Source organism: Tasmannia lanceolata, unplaced genomic scaffold, assembly GCF_043159265.1.
Source record: "Tasmannia lanceolata isolate RefF3 unplaced genomic scaffold, GAP_Taslan_0.1 ptg000012l, whole genome shotgun sequence".
NCBI lineage: Eukaryota > Viridiplantae > Streptophyta > Magnoliopsida > Canellales > Winteraceae > Tasmannia > Tasmannia lanceolata.
Window position 1 is genome coordinate 58,191,925 of NW_027518689.1, and position 13,153 is coordinate 58,205,077.

At 38.9% G+C, this 13,153-nt stretch overlaps 1 protein-coding gene across 3 annotated transcripts in view; it reads right to left on the minus strand.

Moving 5' to 3' along the window:
• The window catches only part of LOC143887481 (aladin-like), a 54,016-nt gene that overhangs the window by 18,523 nt on the left and 22,340 nt on the right, over window positions 1-13,153 (minus strand). For 2 of the 3 annotated variants that reach the window (XM_077391561.1, XM_077391560.1), the window contains exons 4-9: window positions 9,458-9,572; window positions 9,184-9,283; window positions 8,877-9,060; window positions 8,198-8,252; window positions 2,006-2,093; window positions 1,836-1,911 (exon numbers count right to left, since the gene is read on the minus strand). In XM_077391561.1, coding sequence (XP_077247676.1) covers window positions 1,836-1,911; window positions 2,006-2,093; window positions 8,198-8,252; window positions 8,877-9,060; window positions 9,184-9,283; window positions 9,458-9,572 — 618 coding nt within the window. The remainder of the gene's footprint in view (window positions 1-1,835; window positions 1,912-2,005; window positions 2,094-8,197; window positions 8,253-8,876; window positions 9,061-9,183; window positions 9,284-9,457; window positions 9,573-13,153) is intronic. The other variant, XM_077391562.1, reaches the window with a different exon arrangement.

The window sequence follows — 13,153 nt, forward strand, 5'->3', positions numbered from 1 at the left end:
CTAAGTCTGGCCCCCTTGATCCAAATCCAACACCAAAACATGTGTCCGTGTCCAAAATAAATAACGCAAAAACCTTAAAAACTGTGCCATGGTAGAACCTCCATCATTCTAGCACAAAAAAGAGTAATGAGAGTAATGACTACATTAATATGAATTATTTAAATCTGTTGATCCTGATCATCAACATGCAGAAGCTATATTTGCATGAAAGTGGACACTGCTTTGAGCAACAAACCGGGGAAACAAATCCTTCCATATGATCATGTTTCAGATGTCGACGAAAATGCATAGGTTTCAGATGAGGTATGTCAACATCGCCCCCCACAGGAACGAAATACATTGGAAGCGAAAACGGTATAGGATGCTGGCCGACATCGGGGGGGTTTGGTAAGCACGGAAAATCACGACTGAAGTCCATCAAAACCTTGGGTTTTTCAATATGTTCAAGTGTTTATTTTGTGATTTTGCTTGTTTCATGGATTAAGGTACAAACGCATCAAGAAATTATTCATTAGATAAATTTGCGCATTAATTAGTCCATGAAATTTCATATTTCATGGATTTTGTGTTTTGGGTGTGAGTGGATCTTTACCGTGAAACACAACAAGGAAGATGGCTCTATCAAACAGTACAAAGCTCAATTGGTTACAGAGGGAGTTACTCAAAAATATCGCTTAGGCAACAGTGCCACATTTGCTCAAGTGGGTAAGTTTTCTTCAGTTCTTGGAAAAAAAACAAGTAATTGGTGGTGTTTAAGTCTATTGCAAAAGCTGTATACAAAGTGTTAAGTTGTTAACTAGTTTGCATGAAGAAATGAGTAAAAGATTCATCTTTCAAGGAGAAAGTGGGACTGAAGATGACATATTGCAACAATATCGACACAAAAGAGCAATTGTTGTGACAACGATCACAATGGTTGCAATATAATGGGCTACCAAATGCAGCCTTACTTAAAAAACTTACTACTAGTCAGGATATGTCATCACAATATATCAATTGGTAATTTTGACACTTCACTCCTATTATCAGTGGACTTCACTCCAAGTAAAAGACATTTATTTCATGTGCCTTTTTTTCATCCTACAATTGGGGCATTGTTGTAACTAATCAAATATTAGTAGACGATTGACCAATGGGGACGAACAGATTTGAGAATTCCTAATTATGCATCAATTACAAACTTATTCTCCAATCCATCCATAATCAGTTCCAATAATGAACCCACAAACTTAAAGCAAAGCAAGATTCTTCTAAGCTAGTTTTCTCAATATAATTTCAACGATGTCATAAGCTAATCTATTTTTGTTGACATATAAATTGTAATCTCAAATCCTGGAGTGTAAGAGATAGAATTATAGTGTAACACAATTTTTGTGCATGTGAAGTTGAAATGCATCCATCTGATCCAGTTACAACAAAATTATTATCAAGTAGACATACACAAGTTATGTAAAATAAGAAGAACAACGTCTAGTCAAATCCTAATATCCGACATGAATGTATTCCCAGCTTGATAAAAACTAAACTAGTACAATTACCATTGGTTCAATTTGGACACAGCCCTGATTCATAGATTTCGATTAAGGGTGATAACTTTCATTGTTCTACAAAAGATGAATACTCAAAAACGTCTAGTCAAATCCTAATATCCGACATGAATGTATTCCCAACTTGATAAAAAATAAACTAGTACAGTTACCCTTGGCTTCAATGTGGACACAGCCCTGATTCATAGATTTCTATTAAGGGTGATAACTTTCAGTGTTCTACAAAAGATGAATACTGAAAATCAGAAATGTAAGACATTTTAGTCATAATTCATCATTTTCACTTACTGTGACATATCCACAAGAGGATGACCAAGGTTCTGATGTCCAAGTATTCGTCTCGAAAAGATAAAATGTCCCATCACTACAAAAGTACAGAGATACCCATTTCATAAATGAGTTGAAAGCTGCTAGTCATGCTTCTACATATTCAAATTTAACTGTAAAAATGACCATACAACTTTGCAGTAAAAAAGTAATCGCCTGTTGGTGACCACTTCAGGATTGATATGCCCCCTAATCCACGTCGAATCGGCGTTCCCAATCCTGCAGTCAAAGAAAAAGTTGGGAGCAAGGAAACAAACAGTAACTGTTTATGAACAAACAAGTTGAAAATTAGACACATCAACAAAGAATATCTAGTTCCTCTAAAAAGGGCATCCTCGTTGATCTCCAGCTTTGGAAGAAATTTTGAACAATTTCTTAGAAGCTTATTTTCTTATCAAATAATATGATTCAAGAAAGGATACTAAAATCTATCGGTAATTGATATTAAGCTCATAAAAATTGGTGCATAAATACAACAAACCATGAGATTAAGACACGAGAACAAATTTTGATGCAAACCTGGGGTTGGATCACGTCAAATTTTTAAGGGCAGAGTGGGCATGGGAGAAAAAATATTCATTCCTATGTTTAGATACTCCCTACTTTTTGGTCATGGGATTTCAATCAATCATCACTTATGTTGCATTTTCATTGTTCACCATTTCCATTAAGAAAGTTACCATTGCAATAAAAGTACAAGCAACAAAAAGTATGGTCAAATTAGCAAATGATACCAAAGAGTGGACCCTTGGTTGATTGTGTGCAACATGTAAAGTTTCTAAGTGCACTCGATAGAGAGCTTACCTTTGATGCCCAAAATATTAACAACTAGTAACATGAGAAACATGGGTACATTTAAGCACGCAAGATGAATTGCAGAGAGAGAGAGAGAGAGAGAGAGAGACTGTGTGTGTGGGGGGGGGAGGGGGGTATGAGAGAGAGTGTCTATGTTGCGGCAGCAGCCGCAGACATGGTTCCATCATTTCAGCTAAACGATACATGGCATGGACTTTCAACAATGTCAATTGGATCATACAATATTCACTCACTGTCACATCTGGCAACATTATCCTTCTGATATATGTTGATGATGTCATCATTACTAGAGGGTAACATATGCCTTACTCATGTGAAAGAGGAGCTTGCTCAGATTTTTAAAGTAAAAGACTTAGGCAACATGAAATTCTTTCTAGGTCTTGAGGTTGCTCAATCTAGAAAATGGACCGTTCTTTCTCAGAGGAAGTATACCCTTGATCTCCTGAAGTGGACTGGAATGTTGATGTGCAAACCCTCTCATTTTTCTCATGGATCCAAAGCACTTTCTCCATTCTAGCAAGGGTAATCATATTCCTAATAACCAAAAGTACCAGCACATGGTAGGTAATTTTATCTGTCAACTATTACACGACTGATATTACATCTGCGATCAACATGGTTAGCCAGTTCATGCATGCTCCTCGGTCTCCTCATCTAGCTGTTGTTTATCGCATCCGTCCCTTCATCAAGCCCAACCATGGTTGTGGACTTATGCCCTCATGGTCAACCAAATATCACTAGTTACAGTAATTTTGATTGTGTGGGCTCAGCTATTCATCGTCGCTCCACATCTGGATATTATGCATTCTAATTTCCTAGGAGGAAGCCTTGTTACATTGAAGAGCAAGAAATAGGTTGTTGTCTCTCGCTCTATGCTGAAACAGAGTACAGGACTGTGTCTCATGGAACATGCGAGCTTCTATGGCTTCGTTCCCCAATCTCTAACTCTAAGTTACGATTTTCTACCAGTGGTTCAATGCCTCTTCATTGCGACAATAAATCTGCAATCAATTTGCCTTGGACGTTGTTCTTCATGAGCGAACCAAATATATTGAAGTTGATTAGGACTTTGTCAGCAAGAAGCTCCATGACGGTGCTCTTGTTCTCCTTATGTTCCATTGTCAAATCAACTTGCTAATATCTTTACTAAGGTAGTAGGACCCATGCTTCTTCAAGATACATGGACCAATTTGGGCAATGCAGATTTATATGCTCTCTCTTAAAGATAAATGTATCAAGACGAAGGATGCCCGATGGCTTCCCACCAATAGGCAATCAAGACATCTCATCAAGATCAAGAAGTGAAGGGAACCTCTCCATGAGCAAAGGTTTTTTCCATTCATATCATAGTATCATCATCATGAGAGAAAGTGCCCTGATGCTACACATATAAGAAATGAAAAGAGGATTAGAAAGCTCAAAAACCTTATCCAAAACCCCTCACTTTCAACCCCACCCACCCACACACACACACACACACACAACTACACCTAAGAACATGAAAACCCATACCTAAACTACCCTTAATCAGGCAAAACAGGAATTACAATCCTCTAACCAGTTTTCTAACTCCCAGATTGGGTCCATCTCTTCAATGAAGTTCCAGACCAAAGCCTGAAGTTGCCTGGTTTGACTGGGGTGTCATGAAAATGACTATTGTATCATTTTTTTTATTTCAACTATAAACCTTGAATTAATATTATATCATTCTCTCTTCGGATACTTCCTCCGCAAGGTCCACATCGAAGGACCTAATGCCAACTTCAGCACATGCCTTTCTCTTCATATTGACATAACTTTGAGGATCTTTTCTACTGCCTATAATAACAACAGCCAATCCAGGGACCTGAGCGCGCCAAGAGCAAAAAATATTAGAACTCTTGTTTTATTGTTAATAGATAGTAGAATTTTATGAGTAAAGGAACTCATTCCAAAGTTGTTCAACTTAGCATGCTTGCTCTGTTTTATGCAAATGAACAAAACAAATAAGAGGAATGATAGATTGAAGGGGAAACTTTGAGGGAAGATCTCTGATGGTTTCAAGGGAGGAGGACTGGCAGTGCCTACTCTGTCGCTATCATAATTTTGGCTGGCGAGTTAGATGTAGAAGGTGCCGCAAGCTAGATTCAATCCCCCCTCCTCACCCCGCACATCTTGGGATAATAGATCAGGAGCATGGTTTTGTGCCCCCTTTCAATATCTAAACTTTAGTTGGAGGGGAGATTGTCGCTGGTGCCATAAGACCAGATCCCCCTCAAAATGGGTTCCTCACGCTAGCTCATCATCTAAATCGATTGGTGGGGAGGAGGGTCTGTGGCCGGATTCGGGTAATATTTATTGCCACAAAAACTCAGGAGTTCCATTTTTATCTATCTCGGCCAGGGAAATGGATGTTCGAATGGGCTCTCTAAGAGCCTGCCTGATAGGGAAAATGAGAAACCATAATGAGACTCTACAGGAGCTCTGGAAATGGGCACAGGAGTCCTGGGACATCCCATCTTTACATTTTCCATCTTTGCTGGCGAAAAATGACGTTCTTTTTATGTTTGAATCAGAATCACAAGCCTCTTTCATCCTTGCTAAGGGATCTGCGGCCTTGGATAACCACTTGCTCTCCCTTTTACCTTGGAAAAAGGAATATATCAAAGGGGGGAGGAAGCTCTTTGGGTAGACTTTTAAGACATCCCTCTGCATGCCTGCGCTTCTTCAACGGTGGAGGCATTAGGGGGTCTTTTTGGTAAGGTTATAGAAACTAAGATGGAAGGCAATCATCAGAATTGTATGAATTATGTCTCGGCCAAAATCTTAGCCCTACGATGGCTTTTCCCAAACTCATGTGTGCATCTCAGGATTTTAGATCAGACCTATGTCATTGGGGTGGAACTCTCGAAGAAAAATCTTCCTTCGCCGACAGATAGATCTCCAGCGTGCAACAGGCTTTTGCCCATTGAGCTGTTGGGCCTTGTAGAGAATTCAAATTTTAAATCGAACCAATCAAATCATTATCCCGGGGTGCTTAGGATTGTGCCGTTGAATGGGTTGAGCGGGAGCCGTACAACGGCCCCTTTGAGACACAGAAAGAAACAATAAAGCTAAGAAAATTCTGGGTAATCTATTGGCTTGTATCCTTGGTCAACCAGTACGAGATCTGACTTGCCTGGCCCCATTATCAAAGTTTGGTGGCCCTAGATTTGGCCAAACTCTGCAACGATTGCTCGGTCACCAATCCTGGAGGAGAGCCCTCAGCTCTTCTCTCTTAGTATAATTTTAGATAGTGGTCATTCTGGAAGCGGAGGCTCTAGGTGGAATAGGGATTGTTCTTAGCAAAATCAAGGATTCTTGGAGTTTACGCTCCTTTGTAAGAATCAGCTATAGGCAATGAACTTGAGGGCTCTAGGCAGGGATGTTAATAGGTTAGGCAAAATTCAAACCTTGAGATTTGGGTCTCTGAGTAGATATAAATACTTTTGTGAGTTGAGAGTCAAATGGTTTGCTGCTAGCGTCTATAAGTTTTGGCAAGTGGCGTCTATTTAATGGCATTTCTTGCTTTGTAAGTCTCGGCTCAGTGGGGTCTCTTAATTGGTAGTATAGACGGTTCGTTCTTATAAAGTAGATTCATGGACCTTTAGGAAAAGAAAGGAACTCAGCTTTGTAAAGTCTAAAAATGGAAGGAAGCAGCGTTCTCTCCCCGGAAGTTCGATATGTTAAACGAAGAAGGTTGCAACCTATGGATTGTTCTCCATGGATTGAGCTTTTAAATGAGGTACAACTTTTACGGTTTGATGAAGCCAAAGCTTCTCTCAATGCTCTCACCCTGAGAGAGATAGTTAAAAAAGCCTTAAAAGTCAGTGGAGCTAGTTCAGAGCAGATTTTCTACAGAATATAGAGGAGCTCTTCCCTCTTACGGGTACCCGAAACATTACGGACATCTGTGTGCCAGTTTACAAACTTAGTTTCTTCAAGAACAGTCTTGCGGCTGAGAAAAAAGATCGGCGCCTCAGTTGGGAGGACAATCAACAGCTCTGTATTCGGAAGTTGGAGAAGTTGATCGCCATCAATTCGGACCCGATGGAGGAAGTACCATCTCCGGGTTTCGAAATTTCTTCTTCCCAAAGAAAAGCAACTGCAAGCTGGAATTGACTACTTTCTTGGAGAATTGAGGAAGTGTTCTTAGTCTCTGGTGATGATTCTCTCTTTTGTATGGGCAAGGTTGTCAAGATCCTTGTGGAAGGCTGTATGAAAACTACCTTTAATTTCCGAAGGGTTCTCTCAAGATCTTCGTTTGAAGATTGCAAAGATGTGGTGTTGATTAAACAGGTGGCTCTTGTAGGAACGATTTATGTAGAGTTTAGAGTTGTTGTTTTAGTAGTTTATAGTACAGAGGAATGTAAAACCCTGGACTTTTCCAGGTTTATGAACATATTACCTAGGATCTCATATGATGGTTCATGGGGGACTCCTGGTCCCTTTATTATGTAACTTCCATATGATTATTAATACATTTCCTCATCTTTCAATAAAAATATTATATCATTCTGATTTAAAATGCATCTACAAATTGTTTGGATTCCATCTAGTTCATATTTCTAATTGTCTTCTACCCATTAAATCAGCCCTTAATATTTTTGAAAATTCTCTTCCATAGACCCATCCTAAGTCATGGAGACTCCCTAAATGTGAATTGGCGGATGAGGAACAAGGGCGAACAACCTTGGAGGTTTGTGGACGCCATTGAGGCGCCCTTGATTGCATTGAGGAGCATCAGTTACATTCTACCATACCTTGGATGGGGCGAGCTCGAGAAGGGGTGTTTAGGCCTACTCCAATAGTCAGTGATGTATTCCCGATTGTGAACATGTCATTTCTGCTGTTTGTTGTTCCTTGTTTTTCGCTCTTGATCAAACTTGGTCATTGTTGTTTCTGCCTTCTGCTTCATTTCTTTTAATAAATTTATTTACAATTAAATGAAAAAAAAAAGAAAAAAATACAAAAACCAAAGATTATATCAGGAAAAAAAAATAGGCCTTGCAAGGACACATGACTTTGTATACAAATAAAGGACTGGCATGCTATGGATGATTGTTGGCTCTTCACAGAAACAATGGCCATTTAAATGAATTGGAAGAAATAATATCTTGCATACATTAATAGAAGCAAACCCTTCCACCAACTGTATTGCCAAGAGGGGGGTCAAGACTAAAAATTCCAACAAATGTATTTGAGATCTGAACATGATTAGTCAATAGAACCAAAGTTTATTCACATAACAAATGTTTAAAAAAAACAAATGTTTAAAATAGATAAATAAAATGGGTCATAGAAAATAGAATGGAGCAAAAGTGCTACATGTCAATAGAATGGTACATTGATGCCTTAAGATTTAAATTTGGTGAACAAGTTACTGGTGAGGACACAATGCTACATGTCAATAGAAAGTAGAATGAATCCCACTGTATAATCAGAATTAATGCATAAAAAATTAGGGGAAAAAAAGGAATCAACAATACCTTGAGCAACATCCCATATCGTGAATGATGAGCTCTCGTACGAGGCAAACGCCAAATATGTGAAGAAATGTCAAGGACAATTACAATTGGTACATCAAATGCATCACTTTGGACAACAAAATTTGCGAACTTTGTAAGCAGCAACTTAAAGAAGTCCAGAAATATCACAAAAATATAACTGTTTAGGATGATAATTGCATAATGAACATATAAGTTTTGAAGAAATAGAATTAACGTATTAAAACATTTGTGACAATACAATGATTTCATAGACTTCATGTTATGAGAAATAAAAGACAAACCATGAGAGATGGCAGAGAACTTTTAAATATTAGAAGGAAATATCTTTTAAGCAGAGTATTGTTTTCATTAAGGAAAATGATCATGTACGGCATTCGCCACATGCCACAAGTACAGCAAACATGTCCACGAATATCATTGGCCATCACAAGTCTGGCCTATTGCCCTCGGTCACAGCCTCATCGGAAAATGAGATTTCCATTCGGCATCAGACTAGGATCCACTAGGTCACCTTGTGCTGGCCCATAAGATCAATGGTCCCAATCGCCAAGCACATATGCCATGTCTCCACTAAATCATGGTCATTTTCATTCATCAAAATGAAATCATCTTGCTAGTCTAACTCTAGTGGTAATAGCGCACAAGTAACTTAAAAAGGATATCTCCCATTAGGGCTCCAAGAGAGCGCACTAACTTGTTCACCGTTAGGGCTTTGAAGAAAATCCACCAAGGTCCATCGGACTCTAGAACCTCTAGAGAGGGAACCCAAGAAAGTGGCAATTCCTGGTCTTACAAGGGCTGCATTGCCTGGGTAAGAAGCAGACCAGATGCAAATTCCACCCCTATAAAAAAATTAATTACTGAAACATTATAACTTTATTTTTAACAGTAATTAGTCCACAACACATAGTTAAGGTGAAATAACACAAATTTCAAGGAACGGGAGATATAATCATGATACTCGCTTGCAAGCTATAGAAAGTGTACGCCCGCCATTTGGTCTCCAGTCCAGCATTTTAATATCTCTCTGAGCCTCACTAGTTAAAATGCATGGATCTTTGCGTTCTGTCACAAGAAGCACACTCGGTTTCAATAGAATAAAAGAACGTTATAAGAAAACTTAGGGAAAAGTATTTATGTTATTTTTCATTTTTTCCTTTTTCATTTTTTGACAAAAGAAAAGCCAAGAGTATCAAAAAAGTAAAATATCCATGTTTCAAATAAGAAAATGTTACTGACCTGAATCATCATAATCACGTATCATAACTTGGTCAGGCGCTGAGATAAAAGCTAAAATATGCTTATGATGGTGCCAGCTCACTCCATGAATATCAACTTCTGTCAGCAAATTCGCCTATGAGAGAATCGGGTGAGAAAAGTATCACAACAGCATCAGTCTGCTAACAGTCTTTCCCTTTATCAACAATATATTTGAACCAATGAGGTGGATAAAGCCATCTCGATACTCAGCAAAAACAAGTGAGCTCGGTTAATTGGAAAATATTTGAATGGTAGAACATTAAACGTCGGTAATAAGAAGCTTTGAACAATATTTCAAATTCGAACAAATCACCAAAATAAATAGAATCCGTTAGGCCTCAGTTTTAAGAAACAATTTACTTGTCATCAAACTGCATAACTAAAACTTAATTGAGTCAAATGACAATCAATTTCTGTCACCTCACTATCAAGTTTTAGTCTAATAACCAAGAATGAGTCAAGCAAAGCATGAGAAAATCATATATCTAACAGCAAGTTTTGAGTCAAGCCAGCATAAATCTAACAGTAAGTTTGTCGGTGGAGCCCGAGGCGCTGGTTTCCCTTGACCCTAAGCGGAAAGTTTAAGTGTTTTGTCGGTGAGGGTCAGCTTGATTCAAATCCTTTAGTCAGGGTGGGCCTGACCCACCATCTTACATCTAGGGTTGGCGTCTGGAACCTTGTAGGGGTTAGATCATCTTTCTATCTCTTTTGTGGGTAGATTTGCTCCTTTTTCTGTTTGGCCTGTCCCATCCTAATTTATTTTTTGGGCTTTCAAGGTGGTTCTTATTGGTCCTTTCGTATAGGTTTAATTTTTTCAGGTCCCGAGTAGCGGATTGCTGTTTGGTCTCTTTTAGGGTTTTATTAGCTTTGTTCTGTATATTAGCGAGTCTTTGAAGGAGCTTCTCGTCCTCATTTGTCTGTTTCTCAGGGCATTTTTTGGTTTCCTGATTGTTTCTAGCTCTGAACTTCTAAGATACTCTTTTGAGAATGGAGGATCAAGGTGATTCTAGTAGTCCATCTACCTTCTCCGACGCAATAAGGAGGCACTTACTCACAGAGGTATCCACTCCAGAAAACATCCTCAGAAGGATTAAAGCGATGTCTTATGATGAAGAAAGGGCCTCTATCGTGGACCCTTTGCCCAAAGAGATAGCCGATGACTTGCTTCGGAAGCAGTGGGACATTTTTAAACTAGATGCTCAGGATTGCCCTTTCACCTTATCTCGTCTCATTGGTCAAGTGAGATTAGGGAAACCCAATCGCCACTTTTTGCACATCCTTTCTTCAAATTCCTTTGGCTGAAGAAAGGGATTTGAGGAGGCTAAATTGGGAAGCCAAAAAAATTGTTGGCATCCGGCAAGTGGCTGATAGAAAAATCCCTAGCCGCTTGGAGCGGGTGCCGGAGGAGCTTTTCATAGAAATGCCGGACTTTCTAATCCAGCATATCTTGGACGAATTGGAGAAGTGTGTGGCTTAGATGACCTGGTAAGATGGGACAGATTTAAGCTTGGTATGAAAGGTTAGTTCCTTGCTAAGACTGGATCCTACATTTCAATTTTTAGTTCGATTGTAAGAGCAGCTGTTGGAAATCAGGTGGGTCTGATTTTTGCCTGTAAAGAAAAAAGTTACCATCTTTTGGCTTTGTTTGTTGTACTTTCCTGGACAGGGATTAGCCTGTACCAATTTGATATTCTGTAATTCAGTGCGGGACTCCTGGTCCCTGCTGTAGTTCTAATATCAATGAAATATGTCATCTTTAAAATAAAAAAAAAGAGCATGAGTAAACTTGGCCAACTTTATAAGAAGAATAGTAGCTTTTGAAACACTGAAATCAAAGGTGGCATGCCTTTCATCCGATGGTTCAAGAACCTCCAGCAATTGACTCATGAATTTGTAAAGGAGCAGTGGCAGTGAAGTGGACCCCATGCAAGAAGAGAAGAAGGGCCGAAACCTTGTTTGCCAACACATGCTCAAGTGGGACCTACCTGGACCACCCACCCATTATTGGAGCAACAAAATGAAAATGCATGAAAAGAAGGGGGAAATAATTCATTTTTACTAGTTTCACCTTGCTAAAATAGTAGAACGGGGGGCAGGTTAGTAATACCCTTTCTTCAGGCTTTCCTAACCCCTAAGGCCCACTTGTGTAAGATTGAGTGATTTGTTTTAATTGCTATTCCTGTCAAGGCTTCCTTTGGGTTCGTTTGGTTGCAAAAAAAAAAAAAAACAAGGGTTTTGTGGAAAAATAAAAGTTAAAGGACGTATTTTCCTGTTCCTGATGTTATTTGGTTGTCATTTACTATTCATGTGACAGTCCTTGTCTGCTGTAAAATTTCTACATGCAATCCGTTTTTTACTATTTGACTTTCCTCTCAAATCAAGAGAAAAAGGAAGGTACATAAGTGGGAATCTATTTTTCTTTCCTTCTACTTCTATATAAAGTATATCCAAACGAACCCTTGGCGTTATTTTAGGAGAAGTTAATGTTTAGGGTTAGTTTCCTATTTGGATTACTTCTTACTTTGGTTGATTGAAATTAACTATGATAGTTTCCTAATTAGAATTGTCACTTATGAGAAAATCATAGAGTTAAGAGAAATCCTTAGTAACTCTTGATTGCATGGGAATTTCGGGGTTTCCAATTTAGTATATATATATATATATATATATATATATATAGAGAGAGAGAGAGAGAGAGAGAGAGAGGAAATGGTTTGTGAGCAGCTGCTCAGGTAAGCTTATCTGAGCACGAGCTCACAAAAATATGTGGCCCCACATGTTTTGGGGGATCCAAAGCATTCATTTGGAAGGCCCTTCCATGGATAGGGTGTGTACACACCGTATCCATTTCCTCATATATATATATATATATATATATATGTATGTATGTATTGTTGAGGGATGAAGAAAAGGAGAAGATTGGAGAAAAGAGTTGTGAGTGGGAGCTCCCCCTCACTAATGTATTTATCCAAATGAGAAACATACAAAATGACTACTATGCCCTTAAGGCTTAATACACCAACTTCTAACACTCCCCCTCAAGCTGGAATGTATATATTATACATTCCAAGCTTGTTACAATTGTCATTCAATCTAGTATTACTTAAGGGCTTAGTGAAAACATCTGCAAGCTGGTCCAGATATCGAGTGAAGGAAATATGAATCTCGCCTCTATGTATTCTCTGGCGAATGAAGTGACAGTCAACCTCTATGTGTTTGGTTCTCTCATGAAAGACAGGATTGGTGGCTATATAAATTGCAGTTTTATTATCACAATAAAGCCGAGCTGGAGAGGATGAAGGAAAACCAATCTCTGAGAGAAGAGAACGCAATCAAAGAAGCTCTCCACTAGTGTGGGACATGGCTCTGTACTCTGATTCGGCACTGGACTTGAAAACTATGTCTTGTTTCTTACTCTTCGATGACACCAAATTGCCTCCCACAAATGTACAATATCCAGTGGTAGAACGCCTATCTGCAAGAGATCTTGCCCAATCTACATCACAGAAGCCTTCCACCCTGATATGCCCTTGCTTCATGAATAGAAGGCCTTTACCTGACGCTCCTTTCAAGTAGCAAAGAATCTGAATCACTGCAGCCCAGTGTGAAGTACGAGGAGAGCTCATATGTTGGCTAACGATACCAACAACAAAAGCTATATCTGGACGAGTGACT